Source organism: Megalops cyprinoides, chromosome 20 (genome assembly GCF_013368585.1).
Source record: "Megalops cyprinoides isolate fMegCyp1 chromosome 20, fMegCyp1.pri, whole genome shotgun sequence".
Taxonomy (NCBI): Eukaryota; Metazoa; Chordata; class Actinopteri; order Elopiformes; family Megalopidae; genus Megalops; species Megalops cyprinoides.
In genome coordinates, this window is record NC_050602.1 from 13,822,844 (window position 1) to 13,845,575 (window position 22,732).

Sequence of the window (22,732 nt, forward strand, 5' to 3'; positions counted from 1 at the left end):
ACTACAACAGGACCATAACAGGACCAGGCGGGTACGTATCAATCAACAGCCAAAAACATGATAAATTCTCAAAGCATGCAAAAAACAATACTCACTTCCTTGGCTTTTTGCTGAGACTGCCAGTTACGTAATAGCCAGGCTTGCATTTGTAACGGCAAATGGTGCCCACATCGTGCCCGTGTCCCTCACATTGGGGCACCAGGAGCTTGGCATTGAGTACTATCGGAGGCTCCGGGCATTCAATCTTGCAATAGGCTTCTGGGAAGGACCACATGCCATCTTCTAAGCATACCAACCAGTCAGTTTCACCTGCAACACACAGGGTCAACATCAAATTACATTACATTACATGCATTTAGCAGATGGTCTTATGCAGAGTGACTTCCAGTACAATAGAACATAAATGTATCTGTTCGAGTTGAATGAGCAGGGTCCAAGCTAACAACACTCCCAGACCAGTGAGTCTGAACATAACTTAGGGTAGGGCTTGAATATTGTTAACTTGTGCAACCTGAGTAAAAAAGGGAAGCGAAGTGTACTACCATACATCAGTTACTAGATCACAGAATCCAAAACACATCTTTAATAACTTTACAGCACTGTGTTTAAGAATGCACTTATCCCACATGACAAAAGCTAAGTGCAACAGATCATATGATGCAGGGCGAGGTTTATTTTCCCCTGATAAAATGCTTTGACAACAAATTGAACAGCAAGGTCACATCTGCAACATAAATAAGACATGCCTTTGCACACAGGCTTACCATTTAATTCCACTTCAAGAGCAAGGCTCTGAATACAATGCAATACCATCCTTAATCAACTCAAACTTTATTCCTCAGTGGCATTACTCACAAAAGACAGCACTTTCATATACCTACATATTTACCTATTCCCTGCATGAACACTTTTCATGGCTAGGCTGTTATTGTGTATTAACAATCAGTAAATAATAACGTAGGATTTGGGAATTTTTAGAATGGTTGATCTTAAAATATTTTCTTTGGGTTCATATATTGGGTGTTTGTGTGTGGCTATAGGATTTAAGGTACTTTTATTGGAATTATGGTAGTGATTTATATGGTCTAATTATAACATTTTTGAAAGTTGTATACAATTTTAATGGTCTATAAAATATAATCAATCTCACCCATGGCTTAAGACAGCAAAGGGTTTCATGTAACCTTAAAAGGGCTGTGCAATTAAAATGTTGCTGTGCATAACCTGTTTGATTTTGGGAGCGTTGCCAAATCCTTGCCAAATTTACACTTACATTAGCTTTTTTGCCCACACATTCAGCAACAACGATTTCAGCAACAAACTATCTTGTTCCAGCTGTCATTTATAAATTATAATAATGAAAAATCATATCCATAAAAACCTATTTGATCTGACGTAATACGTTGTTAAAATGTTCATAGGACTGACAGGAGTCTTGTTCAGGCAGAGTACTTGTTTGTCAGATTGTTTCACCCTTCACCACACAAGCCTGTACGACCCATTCAGGCCAACATGGCTTCCAAACCTCTCAGAATTTACAAAACACACCATAATATCAAAGAACATAACATCAGACTGAAAGACAAAGTTACATAAAGTGATTGAATTACAACGATGTTTGATTAATACTCATGTGTAAAATAAACCATTTAATGAGGTAATAATGAGAGAAAAAGTCTAATTCCTGCAAAGGAAAATGATGGAATCCTGGAGAGCAGTTTTGGATTCATGGAAAGTTTGCTACGCAGACTGGAAAGCCAAGTCCCGGCCTTCTGGGGAATACTGTAGACCTTTCAAAGAACCCTACTACCTCGTGGAGCAGACTCTGAAAGAAAACAAAATCCTGGCTGGAGAATGACTGCTGTTTTCTGGTTCAGCAGCTCTGGTGAACTTCGGATGAGGAGAGAGTCCCTGAATCCACTCTGACACCGCGGGGCGTTTGAGGCATCATCACACAGCAGCCTGTTTCTGAACAATGTTTTCCCGACGCTTCGCTGAGCCTGCCGTGCTGCCACAGCTCAAATGCAACAATGCAGAAACCCCAAACACATTCCGGAACCCTGTACCAGTTTCTGCAATAGCAGTTGCGCAATCAAGAAATACCTACTTTGGATCACAAGTAAAATAGGGAATCATTAAGGCCGGTGTGGAGGGTGCCAAAAAGCCCTCTGAGGAAAAGCATATAACTTATGAATCCTGTAATTTTATGCACAGCAAGAAGCCATGATATGTCTTACCTACCTAGAAGCAATCACAGACCCTCTGTGACTAGTACACCTTTAGTACAGTGAACCATAACCTGGGGTTTCATTTCAAACAATTATTCTTCTCAGGTGATATGTTTATAAGAAACAGTTCAGACAAATGCGTTGTTTATCTTTCCTAGTCACCCTGAAAGAGGGACTCGCTGGTGACTAGCATACGGGCCTTACGTCAGCATGTTCTCAGCCACCGGGCCTCCTGTTAAATCAGAAGAAATGCTTTCTTGTTTTCTCCACCTCTGTTATTATGTTATTTCCTCCCTCTACTTGTCATCGGCCTCCTGCTCCCTCCTGCTAGTTTCCTGTTTACACAGAAAGAACTTGGGGGATGGGGGGGGGGGGGGGGGGGGGGCCAGCCATTGGAACTGAACCAAGATCCACTGCCACAGGGCACAAGGCAGACGGCCCTCCCTCACAAACCACACGGCCTCTGTCCTCCAGTAAAAGCGTTTCACCTGCCATGTCACTGAGGGCAAGGCTCCTACACTCCACTGCTCTCCAGAGATTGATGTCACTGTGACAAACTTTATAATGGTCACCCACTCTGTAATGTGTTATTTTTGTGTTATAAACGACAATGGCCTGTGGTAATTTGTGGTGGCAATCAAATAAAGTGTCGAATATCTGTGAGTATTGAGGTGTCATACTCTGGAGGGTCACAAATATGTCCTGTCCCTATTTGGCCAATGAACAACTGCATAAATATTACCAGAAATACTGGCACATGTAGTCACTATTTACCTTTCTGAAAATAAATATGCAAAAAATGAACCCTTACACAAATAAAAACACTTCGCTCAGCCAACATGTTGGGGTCTAAATCAATATAAAGCCCACACAAATAGGCCACTGCCCCAAATGATGATGATGATGAAGGCAGAAGCGCATGGTCCTCACACACCTTGCAGTATGGCAGGGGTATTGCAGGTGAAAGAGCAGCGCTGGCCGAAGGTGGTGCCTCCAGGGCAGGAGAACGTGGAGAAGTACACATGGGACTGGTCTGGGAAGCCACAGTCGATAGGCTGACAGGTCACTACCCGGTCCCAGGCTCCATGCACACACTCCAGCTCTGTCTCTTTCTGAGAAGACAGAGAGAGGAACAGAGTCAGGGTCATCAGAGTCACAAAAGTCATTGGCTTGAATCACTTAAAATCATGAAATTATTATTGTTATTAATATTATTACTGTTATTATTATTATTGTTTGTTTATTTATTTGTATATTGTTTATTATTATTAGGCCACAGAAAGCCAACCCCTATAGTTTTGCGCAATTCTGATTTTTGCTGAGTCACTGTAAAAGCCAGCTATATTCATATTGTATATCTATATAACTTCCTCTGAAAATGCTTGTCTTACAGAGTACTGTGCCGAGTATATAACTGAATTTGCAAATTAATAAGTGGTTCAGTACAAAGCATATCAAACTCATGGGAAACACATGTTCTTAAATGCCACCACAGAGGGAGACAGAGCCAACGGAGATACTGTGAGTGAAAACGACAGTGAAATGTCACATGCCATTGCATCTAATATCAGAGTATTGCCTGACAACAGTGCAATAACACTGATGTTATAAATATTTTATATACTGTACTTATACTCATACCCAAGATTGAAAGACCGGTAGGGAACATGACACTTGATGATTTTTATTCCTTCCTGTTTTGCTTCATGAGTGTGTATAAATGTATTGTGTAAGGGCCTTGTGCATTTTCATTTTCAAACCTCACAAGAAGCCTCTGCCATCATGTCCACCTCTAAACAGACAAAAGCATGAGAATGTGTGTGTCTAGCTGGTAGGGCATTGGATAATTGGTCAATTGGTTAATTGAGAAGCCACACCGACCAGGTTTTAAAAGGTGAGGAGAAGGCAAGAAAAATTAAGCAAGGATATAAGTGGAGAGGGTTTGTGAATTTTACTCCTTGGGTTTTGTACAGTTTACTCTTATTTTCCGATATTACCAGTTTTACCCTGTCTTATTTATAATAAATGATGTTTCTTTGTATACCTGTTTTTATTTTTATAGTCCAATCTTAAATATTGATACGCTACGTTGAATATTCTGTGTACCATATCCTATGCAAAATGGTCTTATGGAGGAACGAATTGGGTAGCAGAGTGGTGTAGCAGAAGGATCACAGGCTTAATTCCCTGGTGGGCCACTGCTACAGTACCCTTGGAATTTAACCTTACTTGCCTCAGTAATTATCCAGCTGTATAAATGGGTAATATCTAAAAATGCAAACTATAAGTCACTCTGGATAGGAGCATCTGCTAAGCAAAATGTAATGTTAATGTACATTCCCATTATTGTCATGCTATGTATCTGCAACAGTAGTCTTTGATTGTCTGTGGTATCTATGGTCTTTAATCCTAACCAGCATATATTCAATCACTATTCTAATTACTCTCTGACAGCGAACTAGGCAGTCATTTAGTGTCTATGAGCCCAGTTGTTTTTTTTTTTCCATGGTGTGCACCTGGTTGGGCAGAAGGCCTTTGCCACTCAGAACGCTGAGAGTGTGTCCCTGGTGACAGAGCACAGTGCAGTGGGGGGGCCCAGTGCCGGGGGAGCAGGTGACCAAGCCGTGCTCCAGCTGCGGGGGGCTGCAGGTGTCCACACTGCAGGGCCTGCGCACACACCTGCACGGGACGTAAACACACACACACACAGCACACACATCTGTCAGAGGGAGCGCTCCCGGGCTGCCTTGGAGTCTGCACTGCCTTTCCGTGGCAGGTTTTCCACTCAAGTCGTTTCGGGGAACTGTTGGGTTGGAGTCAAAATCCCTCTCAGCCGAACAATTCCCCAATTTCTGGTTTGGTATTACATTCACAAAGGGCGTCAGCTTTTCTGGAGCGCGGAGTGCCAGGGAAACTCAGCCTTCACACTGAATGAGGTTTGATAGTCTGGTAACGATGCAGAAATGAACATGTGCATCAAATATGGCCTTACACTTTGCCATTCTCACATGTCATAATGTTGCACAACTTTTTCAGCTACAGAATTCTCACTAGGACAATAAAAAACTGACAGGGACACTTTTGACAGCTCAACAGAATTTGATGACAGTAGTAGTATCGGCAAGTGCTTCTAGTCACTCTAAAATAACGCAACATAAAAATGTTACAAGGTAGTCTGTAAATGTATTGATGAAAGGAATGAATGGAGTCATTCAAGTTAATATAAATTGTGGTGCATTCTTGTAGTTACTGAAAGGTATGAGAAAATTGGGAGAGCACTAGTGTGAAAGTGTGTGTGTGTGTGTGTGTGTGTGTGTGTGTGTGTGAGAGCATGTGGTAGTCCTGGGAGACCCCACCCTCAGCGCACCCAGTCAGGGCAAAGGCGCTGAAGTGACAAGATGTGCGCAGCGCAACGCCCGTCACTGCCACCAGGGGGGATGAGAAGTTGAGCTGCACGGCCGACGTCAGGAAGAAGGGCAGGCTGAGGTTGTGTGTCACGTTGACCACCAGGGGGTTGCGCTGGCATGACAGCTCGTAGGTGCCTGGAAAACAGCCAGACAGCGGGCCACATCAGTGCGTGACTATACCATCAAAACTGCACTGAAGCACTGAGAGGCTCTGATCTGCATACAACTTGAATAAGTTATCGGCCAGGGCTGCCAAAACCCGGGTGCTGGGTCCTCTCCATCTACGCTGGTCGCTGTTGCGGCCAGCCTGTTGATCGATCAAGGTTATTGAAAACACGCGTTTGAGCGCTTCCATGGATTTGTCCTTCAGCTGATTTTAACACAATGCAGGTTCGGTTCATTGTTACTGGCTTTGTGTCTACACAATTCTTATTCCTCGGGCAGATGTTCGGTCTCAGAAACCAGGTGTGTACACTTTCAGTGCTTCAGATCCCGGTGTGATCTCACCTGTCATTCAATCAAATAAATTTAACTTCTTTCCACAGGTATTATTTGACATGCAGCATTTTACAGATGCATTAGTTGTCTGAGAATAGATATCATTTATTATTTTATCCTTAAATGAATATACAGCACACAGATCTCTCTGACATAGTCTGGCCTGAAATGTTTCAGCTACCACCATATATTGGGACCTTCAAGGACTGAATTTGGGAAGCCATGCTAAAAGAGAAATACAATACGCTGGACAAATAAAATAAGTAATTTATGGCATCTGCTAATTTGAAGTGGTAATATTTTTTACTGTTAACAGTGTTTTAGTGTTGACCATTTTTATTACCTTCTATGGAATATTCCATTTATGTCAACTTAACTGTTGAAGTAAGCATGAATGAATATATAGCACAATATATATTTTTTACTTTCTGAGGCCATTCCAAGAATGATTACTGATTGTTTTGGAAAGGTTCATACCGAGTGAATGGTTTTTGCCGGCAGTGTCACTGAGCTGGATGGTGACTACTTTCCTGCATTGGTCTCCTGGCCACGCTCCATCTGAAGCCAGGTAGATGATCACTGAGGCTGCTACTCCTGGTCGCGAGAACCCCACCTAGACACAACCATTACATTGCATTTTCCATTTCATATCACATATTACCTCAGCAACTATTGCATTTGAAAATATATAGTGTAGTTCTTTGTATTTGCCTTTGAAGCACGCGCATAAACTCTCCAATAAACTGGGTAGTCTAATTGCTGTTAATGTAAGAACGATTTTTTTCTCCATCCATACTAACTAAATGTCTTCTTATAGCTTATAGCTTTTAACCCAACCTATTACAATGCATTTTGAATTTGAATATTTTCAATATATTGTTTTGATATTTGCTTTGTAAGGCACTCTGGATAATGAATTCAAGTAAAAGATAATGATGATGATTCTCTTACAGCACAGTATTGTTATTACTACCAATACTACTACTACACCCTCTGTTAAAACTATTACAAATAACAGCAACAATAATAGCTCCCATTTGTTAGAGGTTAGAGAATACACACCTTCAGCCACACTGACTGCTCGTGGTCAGAACCATGAGACTGTGCAGTACACGGAAACCAGGCATAATGAGACAGCCCATCATTCATATCCAGGTATTGGGACTTGCACAGCTTGAAAAAATATATGACCAAATGAAGTACATTTTTATGCAACATTTCCACTCACAGAAACAAGTCACAAATTTTGCCTGTGCAGTACATTGAATATGTCCCAAAATATACAGTGTGTCAACCAAGACTATAACCTAAACCAGGCTTTTTCACCATCCAGTAATATCTATCCAAATGAATCAATGAGCAAATCTTTGTCTAGTGTCTCACTTGCATTAGATACAATCATATTGCAGCTTCCGACATCAAACACTTCCATATTTGTTTAAACAATGTCAGTCACAGCCTCACGGTTAGATGCATCAATATCAACTTTCCAATGATGGTTTCATTGTCAGACTGCAATGATCAATGATCCGCTGGACTAGACAAACCAGATTTCATGCTTGAGATTAATATATCAAAATTTGCCCTTTGCCCAAGCATTCAGTTCCAAAAATGGAAAGCAACTTGTTAACAGACTATTGGATCACCATGCTCAAAAGGTAAACCTCTCTGACAGTGGAACATTAATGAGTAATTGCTTACCACGATAACACAAAAAGAAGATGAGTCATCTTTACTGAAGATGAGCTTGGGGTTGTGAACATCTGGAGTCTTTTTTTTTTTTACTTTTACTTTTTTGCAAATCCAATTCCAATTACTTAATCTATCAGTACAATTGATACAGAACAAATTTACTGATGGCATTCAGAAATTGATTCAAAGCAGTCTTTCTCAATCCTGTTCTTGGAGAATCAATTTGTCTACAGCTTTTCTTTTTTGGGTTCCAGCTCAGTTCTCAATTATTTGATTAAAACTTCCCCCAGCTCTCACAGTTGTTCATTGGCCAAGGGCTGGTAAGAATGTCTGTCTGAGCAATGATAGCTACCAATCAAGGCACATGAGCTGAGCTGGAATGAAAAAAAAAAAACAGCAGACAGTGTGGTGATCCCAGAAGAGAATGTGAGAAAACTACTGCAAAGAGAAGCAAGGAACACCCAAGGATGGGACAGTTTAAGAAGGTGTACCTGGGTGAGAGAGGGCTCCCCTGTGACTGCCTGGGCGGGGCACTTGCTCTTGTCCTGATGGGAGGCCCAGGCATCAGAGGCCCACTGGTCGATGTAACCCTGGGGAGTGAAGAAGCCGCAGTCCTGCACGCTGGAGCCCCGCTCGAACTCCTCGCACACGCCATCCCCGTCAAACACGTAACAAAGGCTGGGCTGGCCTGTAGGGGGCAATAGGTACTGTCACTCTCACAGGCCCACTGGACTACAAGAGGGTTCCCCTGCCTCTGTACCATGCATAATACCAGCAATGGAACAGGCAGACAAACCTGGACATTTCTTTACGGTGAGCAGTCGGGGTCACCAGCTGGGTGCAGGGGTGGATTTGAAACAGGCATTTTGACAGCGTGGTAAGTGATCAAGGTTTTGGAGCGCTATACCTTGGTGATGTAATGAGCAGAAATGTGCATGCTGCTGATGAAGGCCTTTAATAAGGCTGAGACAAAACAGGAATGCAAAGGAAAAGAAAAAGCAAACATGCGGCAGACCTCATTCATTATGAGACATAATGTACGAGTTACATCAGACAGTGTGCCTGGCATAGGCAAATGCACACTGTTCTAAGGTAAGGGGCAAATTGCTCTTTGCTGAGGTGTTCAATGGGCAAGCCTTACCACAGACAACACGTCTAGCAAGAAACCAAGGAACTAATGAAAACAAAGTAATGATCCCTAAGTGCATGGCCATTGTCCAGTCTGTGCATACTGACTAAAGGTTGTGTCATACAAGAAACAAAAACTATAACACAACTTTTCCAGTCAAAATTAATTAAAGCATTCGCCAATATTTAACATCAAAGTTCCCAATGGTCAAAAATATTGTTATACTGCTATTAAATATATTACTATTTTTGAACATTATGTGTGAATTGGATGTTTTCTGTTGCTTTCTAAAGTTCATAGAACAGATTTGTGTATATTTAAAATCAGTCAGTACATCAAATTTACAACAAAATGTATTTCAATAAAATGTTGATAATTGTACCTCAGTCCATTTCCACCCATACCTGTATTGGGAAGTATGCCATAAAAATATAAAAATGAACAAAAATATCAAAATCCAGACAGGATTCTAAGCTAGAAGGGTTATGTCCCATTCAGACTCTCGGCATCTTGCATGCAACAGCCTTCTCTAATGCTTTTTTCACAGGCAACATTAGTATGCAACCATATCATGCTGTGCCCTAAACTAAAAGTGAAACAGAAGTAAAATAATCGTAATTAAGAGAGGAATCCCTCTGGTGATGCACCTGTAGTGTTTGTTTCTATACCAAAAATGTGTCATTGGTACACTCCAATGACTTACATTTATTAATGTGATTGTCACATCACAGATTAGTCTGTTCTCAAGATGATCATCATTACAATACGATCATGAGGTCTTGGTGACTCAAGTTCAATGAGATTTCAGCATGAAAAAAGAAAAGTACAAATTATCACTGAGGCTTTTTCAATGTAATGTTAAACACTGCTATAAATTCCTATCAAAACACTCACAAATCATAACCCACTGTTCAACAGGAGCATGAAATGCTGTCTCAAAGTGTTTTGTGGCACACTGCCCAACTGGCCACCGGCTAAGAATTAATAATTATAGTTCAATCTATCGTCATGGTTTCCAGGTGTTATCAGCCTTTAAGGTTTTATTGGTAGGATGCCCAATCAAAGATTCAATTAAGGTCAACAAATGAGGTGTGTGTGTAATTAAGGAAATAAAGTGTCAGGCCTCATTAATTAATCAACCAATGACACGCAGCTGTGTTTTTCCTCTGTGTAGACTGAGAAATGACAGCAATAGAGCTGAGAGCATTAGCAGAATGTGGAATTGGAGGGAAGGATACGGTGGGAGGTAAGGGATAGATGAATGGACAGGAAAAACACACTGTAGGCTGTAGGGTTATACTTTGTCCCTAGTGGTGCACAGCCCAGCATTTGGGCTTCCAAGCACTCAGAAAAACAGAATTGGTGAACACTATACATGTCTAAAAGCTTTGCGGTTTTTGGTGGAAACTAGACTTGGCCTGGACTACCTGCCACCACCCTAACATGAGAGAAAAACTGTGAAGTCTGTAGGGTACAGATGATTCACTACTGGTGACACATCTACGGGGGCATTTGAGAGCACCCTTCTCCCCCAGACTCTGGTGATGTGCTGTTCATTTTCACAGCGTCCATGCGCCTAACTTTCAACAGCAATATCCTGTGACTTGGAATCCTGTGAAAGGTAAATAAACAACCTGATGAATTTAACATGGGCGCCGACATATTCCTTAGAAAATAACTGAGCTTGACATCACCTTCTAGAGTTCCTAGCTATTGTTACTGCCTCTGGTAAAATGCAGAATGGCACCATTGTCTTCAGCACATCATTCAGCACATGTCCTGTGAAAAGTATGTTACACTGTTGTCACTTAGCAGATGTTCTTATCCAGAGTGACGTACAGTTTTTGTTCATTTATATAGCTGGATATATACTGAGGTAATTCTGGGTTAAGTACCTTGCCCAAGGGTACAGTGGCAGCACCTTAGCAGGGAATCAAACCAGCAACCTTTAGGTTATGAGCCGTACTTCTTCCCACTATGCTACACTGCCACCCCTGGGAGGTAGCTCCCTTCCCATCATATGTAATGGTAATTGTTTGAATTTGGGAAATGCTCATTTTTCATTTTTCAAAAGTCTGATCCAGGTTCAAAATAAAAAGTTGTATAAAAAGAACAAACTGCTTCATTAGATCTTTGAGGTGAAGTGCAAGGAGTGAGTCCTAAACCATCCTAAACCCGCGTGCTCCACCTTCCGCTCTGACTCACCATCACAGTTGAACCCGGGCTCCATCTGGCACTTCTTGGAACAGCCATCACCATCCAGGAGATTGCCATCATCACACACCTCTTTCCTTTGGGATAGGGCAGGCATCAGCCAGTAGTAATAACACACACACACACACACACACACGCACATCCCCTCACAAAATAACTTCGCGCACATGAGAGTGGAACGGAGCATGTATTCATGAGCTCTTTTTTAACAGTCTGACTTGCAGTTATTGTAAATCTACAGTAAAATTTTCATTTTCTGTGACCTTATCGACCTTATCAACAGATCACAAACTGTTAAAAGGATACATAGTCTGAGTTTGTTCCTTCATCGGGTACATTTGCTGCCACAGCATCAAAGAGCACAATGAAAAAGTCACACTTTGAACCGCTAGACAGCATAGTGCAGAAAGTATCTCTCTATCCTTACTGATATACAGGTGCTGGAGGATACCGTTTGTATGTTTTCTGTATGTGATCAAGGCTGTTTGAATTCTGCTCTTCAATGCTTTGAATAGTCCTACCTTTTCACTGAGTGTTATGTGGGATATTTACCGCATGCTGGTAATAATTATATCGGTATCACAGGTCAAGTGCCTTTTCAATTAACAATCAATTTTGATTATCCAGCTACAGTCATTAGCGTGGATAATCGAGGCTGTTCCAGCCCACAGAGACTGTTTTTTACCGGTATAAATATGCTGTGAACTTTTCCATTAGTTTAAAACTGTTCTGAAATGACTTTTTGAACAGGGACCCATGTTATTTTTGCTTATATACTTCAAAGGGAACAATGATTGTCAGTTGTATCATTTATTTCCAACACAAATCTCCAGTACAAGTGATGCTTGTCATGTATTGTTACATTATTATTATTGATATAATATTATTGTATGTCAGGCTAGATAAGAGTGTCTGCAACCTGACTAAATGTAAAATGGAAACTATTTCCCTCTACTATATATAACATTGAATAAATGGTTAATAACACATTTATACTCTATGAAATCTGTAATGAATACACACAACTTCACTACTGTTCGAGAGGTAAGTGATATAGACTGAATTAGCAAGATATACATTATACAGACAATACATACCAACAAAGGGAGAGCTCATTGTTAAGGTGCATTTAGGATAGCCCACATCCTTCAGTCCAGTGGGCACTTAGCGGTGTAACCTGGTCTTTGATGTAGATTGATTTTGGGCAATGATGCTTACGACAAGAGGTCGATCAACAATTCATAAAGCAAGAACTTTGAACTCACCCCTGTAGCTCACCATCTCCACAGTAAGAAGCGCCATGAGTATAATGGAGTGGTGGTGAGAGCTCACTGAGGATCCCATCTGCTTCCACCTCAACCCTGTAGTGATACTGCATCCCCATTGTCACGTCACTGCAAGACACACACACACACACACACACACACGTTTCTGCATTTCAGAAATCCCTGCTCTGGATTACTTACTTGATTTGAAACATTGATTTTGAATGTGTTATTAAGCCCCTGCAATAGTTGCCTTAAACCTTTTAGGGTTGTGGCTTTGTAAGACTGTGCAAGACTGTAATTCCTGTACACTAATGGCATAAGCCTATTTACGCTATGTCACATTGACACTGGTGTACTTCTTCCACATATGGGAAGACATTTAACATATTTTGGATGTTGATCAGGGTTATCTAAGTTAAGTCATTTACTTTTTCTTTTCTCACAGCATTGGTACTCTTTCCTATGAGGACTTGAGAGATGTGGAGCACTAAACCACCTCTCTCCCCTGATTTAACTGCATTCTCCTCCACTGCTCAGCTCTCATTCAGTCCAATTCCAGTGCTCAGTCTTTTTGTTTGCTAGTGTCATACGTCAAGTTGGGCCTCCCTGTTTCCATGCCTCAGTCAAGTAACTAGTTCAAAGTCACTTATCAGATGAAAATAAACTGCATCTATACCCCGTGTCCTGGAACTCCATAGCAACAATCTGCACTAGTCATGATAAAATGATATGGGAGGACCTTCCAAAACCACTTCTGGCAAGCATGCCTTGTTTTTGATATAAGACATCCAAAAATGATCCAAAATCATTAATGGACCGGCACTGGCTGCTTTCAGATTTTTCATTATGGTAATGGTAACAGCAAAGGTTGAGGTCACCTGTGGGGAGGGGGGGGGGGGGGGGTCATCATAATACTCTAAAGCAGAGAAGAGAGACGCTCGAGAGAGTACTGAAGAGAGAGAGAGGTGCCTCTAACCATTTACTTAATTAGAAGGGGTTCATTTATCTGAATGTTCCCGCATTCCCGCATCTAACATTGACAGATAAAACACATGTTAGGGTGGAAGTGAATACAATGCGTGAGTGAGTGCATGTGCGTGAGATTTCAAAACAGCTCCAGCTTCTTTCCCCTTGCTACAGGAGATGACCTTTCCTTGTAGGGGATATCATACCCCTTGTCCCAGGGCTATTGATCTGTTTTGAAAGGCTACAACTATAAAAAGAGCTATCCTCTGACTTCCCAGCATCATTGGGTAACCATTGTCTCCTGCCAACAGTAAGGAATGTCTAAAAGAATGTGCGTCCGCTCTCCCCAGAGTGTCAGATAACCTCCATATACAAACTGCCCTCATTAATTATGGATCATTTTCAGAGCCTGACTCTCTGAAGTTCTTTCTGGAGAAAGCAATGCTCCATGGCACCGGTGGCCCGGCTGTTCGGACCAGTGCTAGGAGTTTGGTAGTAACTGCCACTGACACTGTCACCACTGTGGATGTGGTTTTAAAACAATACATTCTCCAGTTTTGTGTCCGTAAGTAAGCTTAGCTTACCGAGTCCACAGTTGAGATAGGAAAGGACTGTGTATTCAGCACTGCCAGCACAGGGGAACAGGCAACCAAGAAAAACTTGTCACCAATTTGCTGTCATTTCTAGGTATCACGGTTCCCCAGATGTTACAGGCATCACACAAAAGTTTGGCCATTCGTGCCACAGTAGACACGACACCGTGACCTGCAACTGGCTCATGAACAAGAGGGTTGCCAGAACCAGGATCAGTGTTTGAGGAGGCATGTAACTTGTTTTGCAGGTGACCTCTTGGTGGCACTGCTGCCTCACAATTGTGGCGATTAATTTTTCTCTGTCTGCCCCCCCCCCTCCCCTTTTTTTTAGGATGACAGGCCTCCCACTTATCACTAAATGCACACTAGCCACCAATGAGGATCCAACCCCCTCGTAGACAGGAAATAGCGAAGCGACAGCTCCAAGCAGCCATGGGTGTTTACCGTTTCTACTGGTAAAACGGTCACATTTGGTTTATATTCCAGAGACCCCTTTCCTCCCTCTCCTAACCCTCATCCCTCCTCCCTTTTACATAACTGAATTCCCCCAGGTTTTTTACATCTTTTTGCACTTACACAGCTTGTGGAATTCTGGAGATGAAACAAAACTCATTCTTTCAAATGCTTTTTTCCTATTTTGAGCACTTGTAAAGCAGTATAGCAGTCTGGCTAATGTCAAAACTAACTAATTGCAACATAAAAATGGTGTTAATTGTTCCTCATTTTATTAAGCTTCCTCCTCACAAAATTTGTATAGGCTGATTGTAGTATATGTAAACCTGTATCATACAGTATTCAAGTATAACTCTCATAATAAACTATAATGAGGTTGGTAATATATTTCTTTTTTTTTTTTATCGTTCAGCCAGCCACCTGTGGCAAGACACTGTAGTTGATTTTTGAGTGTGCCAAATTTTGACATAGATTGTTCAAGGCCAGAATTACACATGCTAGTTGTTGTACTGCTCAAGGTTGAGAGGTCAAGAGGGTCAGGGGTGAGTCAGACAGTTTACAGGATTAGTGCAAATAAAGTCGTCTTTTTAAATTCCAAAAAGTAATACATGCAGATTTACAGCAAGACAGACTAGGCAAGGACACTGGATATTCCATATAAAAACAGTGCCGAGTCAGGTCAGCATGGTCATTCTCCTTCTTAAATATTAGTCTCTGTGTTTCAAACAATGCCAAGCTCCATCACTTGGGAAGAATGAAGCTCTTCTACAGGCTAGAAAACACTGCATTGTTTGATCTCAGCAACAGTCATAAATCTCCTGTTGTTCATGTAAATTCCTCCTGAAGCTAACGGTCCTGCTGCCTTTGAGAATTGTTTTAAAATAACCTGGGCTTGGTTATGGTGAGTGACCCTCTGCGTAATAAATCTGCCTGCTTTCATGTGAGCAAGGAACGAGGTTCAAATTCACAGAAAAACTGAAGGGTCTGAGTCAATGAGGAATAGACGCACTGAAATTGGAAAATATTAGTCCGCGCCGACTCCCATCTAGAAGAGACGTGGAATACATGTGTGTTGAGACAGAATGAGAACTGACAGGATCAAACTGCGGCGGATTTGAAGTGAGAGGCTCTCAGCATGAATAACCGAGAACCTGAACTACTGCAAAAACAATGAACAGTAAATTACCCTCCAAAAACATGAAAAATGAATGATTTACTGTGGCAGTGAGAACAGGCTTTTGAACAGATTGTATATCCAAGTCCTTGTACGGAACAGATATCGTGCTGGGAGTCATCAAATGATGAAATCTAGAGCCACAGAAAACCGTGGCGGGCGTAATACAATAAACGGACAAAAAAACAATTGAACATATTCAGTAGCCCATTTTGGAGCCATATTTGACAGATGCACAAGAAACAGCACATAGTATTCTATTGTGTCATTACTTTGGTCCATGCGATGCCAGTCCTGAGCTGTCCAAAAAATCCACAACCCGCAGCAGGTGGGCAATATTGAGAGGGACGCAGACTCACCTGTCGGTGAAGGTTAGCTGCGTCTGCTGGACGGGGCCGTGGGGGAGGGGCGGATCCCGGTGAAGGTGGTAGCGAAGAGGGTGGCAGCTGGAGCAGAGTGGGTTTTGGGGGCGGGAGGTGAGCAGCACAGCGTCTATCTCCATCTTCTCGTCAAAGGTGCAGATCTTGACACCGGTGATCTTCTTGTAGGTGTGCAGGTGCAGGGTGAGGGGCATGTCACAGAACGCATGCTGGGGCCCCGTGTGCAGGGACTCCCCGGAGTCCGTCAGGAACTCGATGTTGGCGATTGCCTGAGTGTCTGTAGCAGAACACAGGAACACGTCAGAAGCCTATATTCCATATGACACGCTGAGAGGGAACTCCAATGCAGTGGTGGCTACATTTGTGACTGTCCCTGTGTGTCACTTTGTCTGACTGCTTGTCTGTTTGTGAACTGAATAACCCCAAAAAGTTATGGGATTATTGGTTTTGGGACCAGGCTGAATCAAGCTGATTTTATGGCTGCTAAATTTTCTCTAAAGGTATTTACAAGCTGGAAAGGTCACCACCCAGAAGGGTTTTTAACAATACAACTGTTTCACTCTGTTATGTCCTTCATGCAATATTTATGATGCCATTTACTATCTACAACATATATGGCTGTGGGATGTATGTGGAAACGCAACAACACTGAATTGATCATAAATAACAGAAGTTACTTTGCATAATTCATGGATGTGAATTAATATAGAACAACACATTTATAGGTTACTTACTACATATCAATTTGATAAGAAAGCTTTAGTGCTACTGATGACTCCATGAATACATAATCTGGCCCTGTTAAGTCAGTCTTATGATAGTGTAAGTCTATGTAAGGCAGTGAGAAATTAACCCTTTTGCATGTACGGTCACACCTGTGTGATTAGCCGTTTAGCACGCACGGTAAAACCGGTGTGATTAGAACACTAGACTGGAAAAATTCTAGCTAATGGTAGCTTTGAGGAAACAGTGATTTAACGTTAAAAAATATAGAAAATACAGCGGTGAAAACTATGAGAAGGTTAATAATGCTAATGAAAACATAACGAACTCTGTTACGTAACATTCGCGCTACATAGCATAAAATAAGTTACGTGCGAAAGGGTTACCTGGTATACGGATAAGCTAGTGATTACTTGTAGTCTAAACAGGAGCACATCCAAAAGGCTTTAACTGAATGTCAAGGTCTTATGATAATCACAGAAATGAGGCTCATCGGGCCCTTAAGTGGACACGGAGCTGGTCAGAGTGGGACACTCAGACTCACCAGCAGAGATGTAGGTCACCCAGACAGTGAGGCTGTCAGGAATCACAGGGTGGAGGAAGCGCAGCTCCAGAACGCAGCCCTCGCTCTTTGGACAGGGAGACGACACGTTGGTGTCGTACAGGTGCAGCTCAGGGCTCCAGGCCTGCAGGCTGGGTTCGCAGGGCTGGAACACATCAGGGGGGCCTAGAACATACCCGCACAGGGTTACAGAACTGGACCACAACATTACAGGTTCAAATCCCACACATAACTGCTCTATTATTCCTTTGAGTGAGGCACGTAACATAAATTGTTGCAGTTTGCATAAGCATGTCCAGCTGTATAAAGGTATTGTGTAGAATGTGAGCTGTAAGCCGTCCTTGGTGCGGGCGTCTGCAAAGTAAATGAATAATGCAAAGTAATAAAACAGAGGCTTGGCAGGTCCAGGCCTTGTTCTGAGCAGTACCTGCAGAAACAGCTGATTTGAATTTCTACTTGTCAGACTTCAATTAACCATTTCGAGGTGAAGCGGGGGAAATCTGCATTTGTCCTGAAGAGCTACCAATACATTAAGGCTCATGTTACCTTGCCCTACACTGGAAAAGACACCTTTATAACTAACCTACACATAACAATTAGCTATTTCATTCCTTACAAATTTCAACACTTTAAAGCTCATGCACAAACCACATAACCACAGCAGGCCTTAAACACATGAACACAACTGCTTAGTGTAAGATGAATATATATTTTGGAATCTGTGTATACCATGCTAAGTACCACGTTGGTGTTAAAGTACAGCAGAGCACAGCTATCCAAACGTTCCCTCTGGAGTTCAAACATTTCTCTGTAGTGGATAATGATTAGATTGAGTATAATCACTGCAAAATTGCATTCTGGGAATGGCTGGCGTCAAAACTGTGCAAGAGGGGAACTGTGGAAAAGCAATAGCGACACACTGAGAAACGCAGGGAAACCAAGTATCCTGGCAGCTCGGCGCTAGCCAATCAGGGCCCCAGGTGCAAGTCGGCCCGCGAGAGGAATCAGCGCCCTAACGGGGAGAGACAGCATTGACAAAACAATTTATAAAAGCAAGAGTTAATTTCCTTCTGCTGGGAAGGGGAACAGAAGCGGGAGAGGGGCGTCTCGGTAGAGCTATGAAGAGCTTGGACGGGGAGACCGCACAAGGCCAAAACGAGTGCCTTTTACAGGCCACGGCCTCCACGCGCCTGCATCCCCGCGTGTGTGGGTCCGAGCAGAGTAAACAACCGCACGCCAAGTCAAAGCCGTAAAACTAAATTGGTGAGATAGACAGCGGAGGCCTGAACCGGGGGTTGGGGGGGATTAATCTCTCTATCAGATGTTGTCAGGCTGCTTGCGGGGCGGAGGGTGTGCGTCGGCCCCCGAGATCTTGCTGTGTCATCCCTCCAGCTTTCAGCAGCTCGACTGCTACGGCGCTTCCCCCGGCCTGAACTCTTCCCTGACAGACTCTGAGGATGCGCACTCGGGTTTCAGCAGAAGAAACAAACGGTGGATAGGGTTTCTGTGAAAACCAGGAAAGCAACGCCAATATAGTAACTGTAAAGGCAGGTCGCACTATTTTTGGGTTTAGGCAAAGTAGGACAGGACAGATGTCTCTTTGCGGTTGGGACCAGGAACTACTCTTTATTGTTTTCAAAAGGGTCGTAAAGCATAACACGTATTTAATCAATATTTTAGATTAATGGTCGTCCGTAAAAGGTATTACTGAAATAAATACAAAACAAGATAAGTAGCACATCTATACTGTGGCCTGTCTAGTTTTATTTTGAAAATGCTCTCAGAATCTAAGACCTATTAATCAATTTATTTAAAGAAATTTTGATGAATTTATGTTCAAAGATTTACTTGATCAAAAGTTTACTTGATTTATCTTAGCAATTACCTGAAGGTCCGTGGAATCTGGAGGCATCTGGAAGGCATCCACCCCTGTTATCTACCCTAACTGATAATATATGCTGTTAAGAGTTTTTTATGAAATTTTATATTTGTTATGTAATATCTGGTCCTCATCAGGGAAGGACTGACATTAAAATTATCCCCAGAATGTAAAAACAAAAGAGGTATATTATTCATAGATTATTTATACGGTGCCATACCTAACATGATACTGCATTGCAAGAGCAATTTACATCTCATCTCAATTATATTTTTATTGTCAAAAAAATATCTTGAAATTCATTATTACATGCGGTAATTTGAAAAAGTACTGAAAAGTCCAATCAGTGCTGTAATTTCTTATTACTGTATATATTTTGCATAAATGTCATTCTTCCCCCTTCTCTCGCTTTGTCTGTTATTTACAGCATAATCATTGCCATATTCTGGCAGCTTGAAACATCATTATGTTGCTACAAACAGTTTGTTTCCCCTCTACCCCCTCCTCTCATACGCGCTGGCTACAGAGGATTTCCACACATTAAGTTGTGGGTTGACCATTCAAAAGCAAATGGCTTCATACCCATCAATAAAAGAAATAGGCTGCTCCAAATGCACAGAAACTTGATTGAGATAATCAGTTACATCTGTTACGCTAAGAATAAAGTTTCAAAGCAATACAGGGAACACTTCGATTTTTTTTTTTTTTTTTAATGACAGCTGAATGTTGGAACCCACCCAATGTTACTGAACCTCAAAACTATGCTGTGCACCTTTTTTTCCTCTTTTTTGTTAATAGCCTTAACAAGAACTTTTTTTCAGGCAATTACTTTTTTATGATGTATTTCTTTATTTATCTTTTCCAGGCGGCTAGAGCCTCACACGCACCTGGCCAGCGGGAGAAAAGAGGATCTTCCTTATGGATGAAACCCCAACATGGACACTCTGCCAGTGCAGTGTTTCGTATCTCCATTAATCAAAGCTGAAGTATTGTTTTTTATGCTGTTATTGTTGATTAATGATAATATATTCAGTGTCATGCGCAGCTTTAAAGGACCACCGGGTATTCAAAGCCATTCTGGAGTGGAGCATTGGAAAGAGACTTTAAGAAACTGTAAGGCGCAAGTGTGAAGGAATATCTGCAATATTCCCCTTCTGTTTCACGGGCAGACTCTATATTGAGTTCACTTTGAAGTGCCTTAAAGTTTAATTGACCAGGGGAAAGAAGAATCGCATCCCTTAAATTTCAAATGCAATGACCCTTGGATCTTGTAACCGTTCACTTTTGGAGGGACTTAGACAAACATAACGTTCCTATTGATTAAACGTAGATGCTGATAGCTAATGGGCCTGCAAGCTCATTCTCAAGTGTCTCTCTGAAAATAGGTATCTCAGTTGTTGCATCGAACAGTGCTTATATTACTCTAAATGGAACCATCCAAATCTTCTTCCTTTTAGCCGGTACTGAAATGATACACTGCCGGAACATTAAGTTCTATGATTGGTACTGATGAACCGGGGTTAAAGACTGTATTATGTTCCTCCACCCCTACTCTCTGATCTGTTCTGTGTGGTTAAAAGAAACAATCAATTAAGATAAATTAGCTGGTAAATCCATTCATGCATCAGCTTTTGCATTTACTGAGATCCTGTCCCTCTTTCCTGCACTCTAGAAGATCTATGATCAAGAGGGGTAAACCAATGTTTGTACTACAATAATACCAGTAATCAACTACAACTACAATAAACTACAATAATATATGCAAAGTTAATCACTTAGAATTAGAGTCTACAGGTTAGACTCTATAATAATGGTTAGACTCTACAATAAGTTAGGTTACACTGTACAATAATGCCTCTGACCATGTTCAAACATACTGCAATTCCAACAAAATGCCACTGTCAAGGTGCTCTAATTCTTATTTTGTAATAAACTTAAATCCTGCTTACAATATGCCATTTTTCTATGATTGATCATTTAAGGTGGATGGTGGAATTCCAATGTAGAAACCAAATAGATTTATAGCTTGTCGGTGTCTCTTGGCCCTGTAAATGAGAGAGTGCCGTCACAGTGAATTAGAAGAGGTGCATGGACCAATCAGAGTGGCTATGTGGAGAAACTGACCAACAGCTTCTTCAGGTGTCCAGTATCCTGAGGAGTCACAGGCACGGGGTGAGGTAGCCTCATGGGCATACTGATGGAAGGTCCCGTCATCCTCACAGTCTCTGCAACTGACAACACCCTCTCTGAGAAAGCCAGAGAAAGAGAGAGTGAGAGTAGTTTCACAGGTTAACATTTAAATCATAAACATGTCCTGATGTTATCCAGCTATCATACCATTCATAAACAATGAATGTACTTTTATAGCCAAAACCAAGATGCAGCAGCGATGTGCGAGTTCTGTATTACTGAATTCAAATAACAAATGAGGGCCCGAACATCTAGAATTGGAGGACCATACGATGATGACGACATAGCCAAGATGTCGTTTGTCTGTCTATCAACACTATATCCCAACCACCGCAATATGAAGAACATATGTTACTACTTATGTTACCAATGAATCAACCCAAATGTGCTGTTATTTGGTCGCTCCTGAAGCAACTCAATGCTAAAGACATTTAACATGTTTTAGTACTACTTGTAGTACTTGCTGTTTATTTTACATATTGTATTGTAATGTGTTTTGGATTTTGTGATCCAGTGCCTGATGTATGGTAGTATACTTGGCTTCCCTTGCCTAGTCAGGCTGCACAAGTTAACTTAGAGTAGGGCTTGAATAGTGTTTTGCACACACTCACTGGTTTGAGAGTGTTGTTAGCCTGGTCTGTTGACTGTTGTTCACTCAACTTGAATGGCTACACTTATGCTCTATTGTGCTAGAAGTTGCTCTGGATAAGAGTGCCAGCTAAATGAATGTAATTTAATGTACTACTTAACCCATAATATTAACAAACAACAAATAAGCATCAGTATGAGAGCAACATGAGAATTTTCACACCTCTGGTGGAGTGCCCCACTCACGGGGGTAAGCCAATGAATGGACACAGAGCCTGAGCTCTGGCCAATCACCATAGGAGGCAGAGGGACAGGGGTGGGCTTTTTGTCGTGTAACCAGTTCTGGTAGACCAAGTCCACATAGCAATGCATGCGTGCCACCTGGTTTGGTGTAAAATTATTGGTGCAGCTGTCATCTGAAAGAAAAAAAAACACATGTTCATCATAGCACCTACCCTTTCCTGTAGAACACAGAAGTAAATTAAACACAGGAACTGCAGCAACTAATTTAAATTCTCAAACTTTCAAACCTTGTGTGCTGGACAGAACTGGTGATAAAAAACAGGTAGAGCAAATAATGCACTTCTCATTTCATTTGTTTGTGTACCAGAATCCCTTTCTGTGGGAAACTGAGTGACTCACATCAAAACTATTTTGTGTTCTATGTGCTTTTTACTTCTTTGTACAAATAAGCTTTAGACAAGAGCAACCATTATTTAGCACAAAACAGCACCATCTAACCCAGGATTGAGACTAAAACCCCTGAAATGGTGTGTCCAGACCACTGT

General features: G+C 41.7%; 1 protein-coding gene across 1 annotated transcript in view; it reads right to left on the reverse strand.

Annotated features, from left to right (window-relative positions):
- Positions 1–22,732, reverse strand: part of pappa2 (pappalysin 2) — an 81,784-nt gene that overhangs the window by 28,265 nt on the left and 30,787 nt on the right. The window contains exons 5-17 of the mRNA XM_036554945.1: positions 22,168–22,360; positions 21,291–21,412; positions 17,270–17,452; positions 15,982–16,279; positions 12,434–12,562; positions 11,160–11,245; positions 8,317–8,513; positions 7,196–7,306; positions 6,611–6,746; positions 5,596–5,770; positions 4,745–4,907; positions 3,163–3,340; positions 96–309 (exon numbers count right to left, since the gene is read on the reverse strand). Coding sequence (XP_036410838.1) covers positions 96–309; positions 3,163–3,340; positions 4,745–4,907; positions 5,596–5,770; positions 6,611–6,746; positions 7,196–7,306; positions 8,317–8,513; positions 11,160–11,245; positions 12,434–12,562; positions 15,982–16,279; positions 17,270–17,452; positions 21,291–21,412; positions 22,168–22,360 — 2,185 coding nt within the window. The remainder of the gene's footprint in view (positions 1–95; positions 310–3,162; positions 3,341–4,744; positions 4,908–5,595; positions 5,771–6,610; positions 6,747–7,195; positions 7,307–8,316; positions 8,514–11,159; positions 11,246–12,433; positions 12,563–15,981; positions 16,280–17,269; positions 17,453–21,290; positions 21,413–22,167; positions 22,361–22,732) is intronic.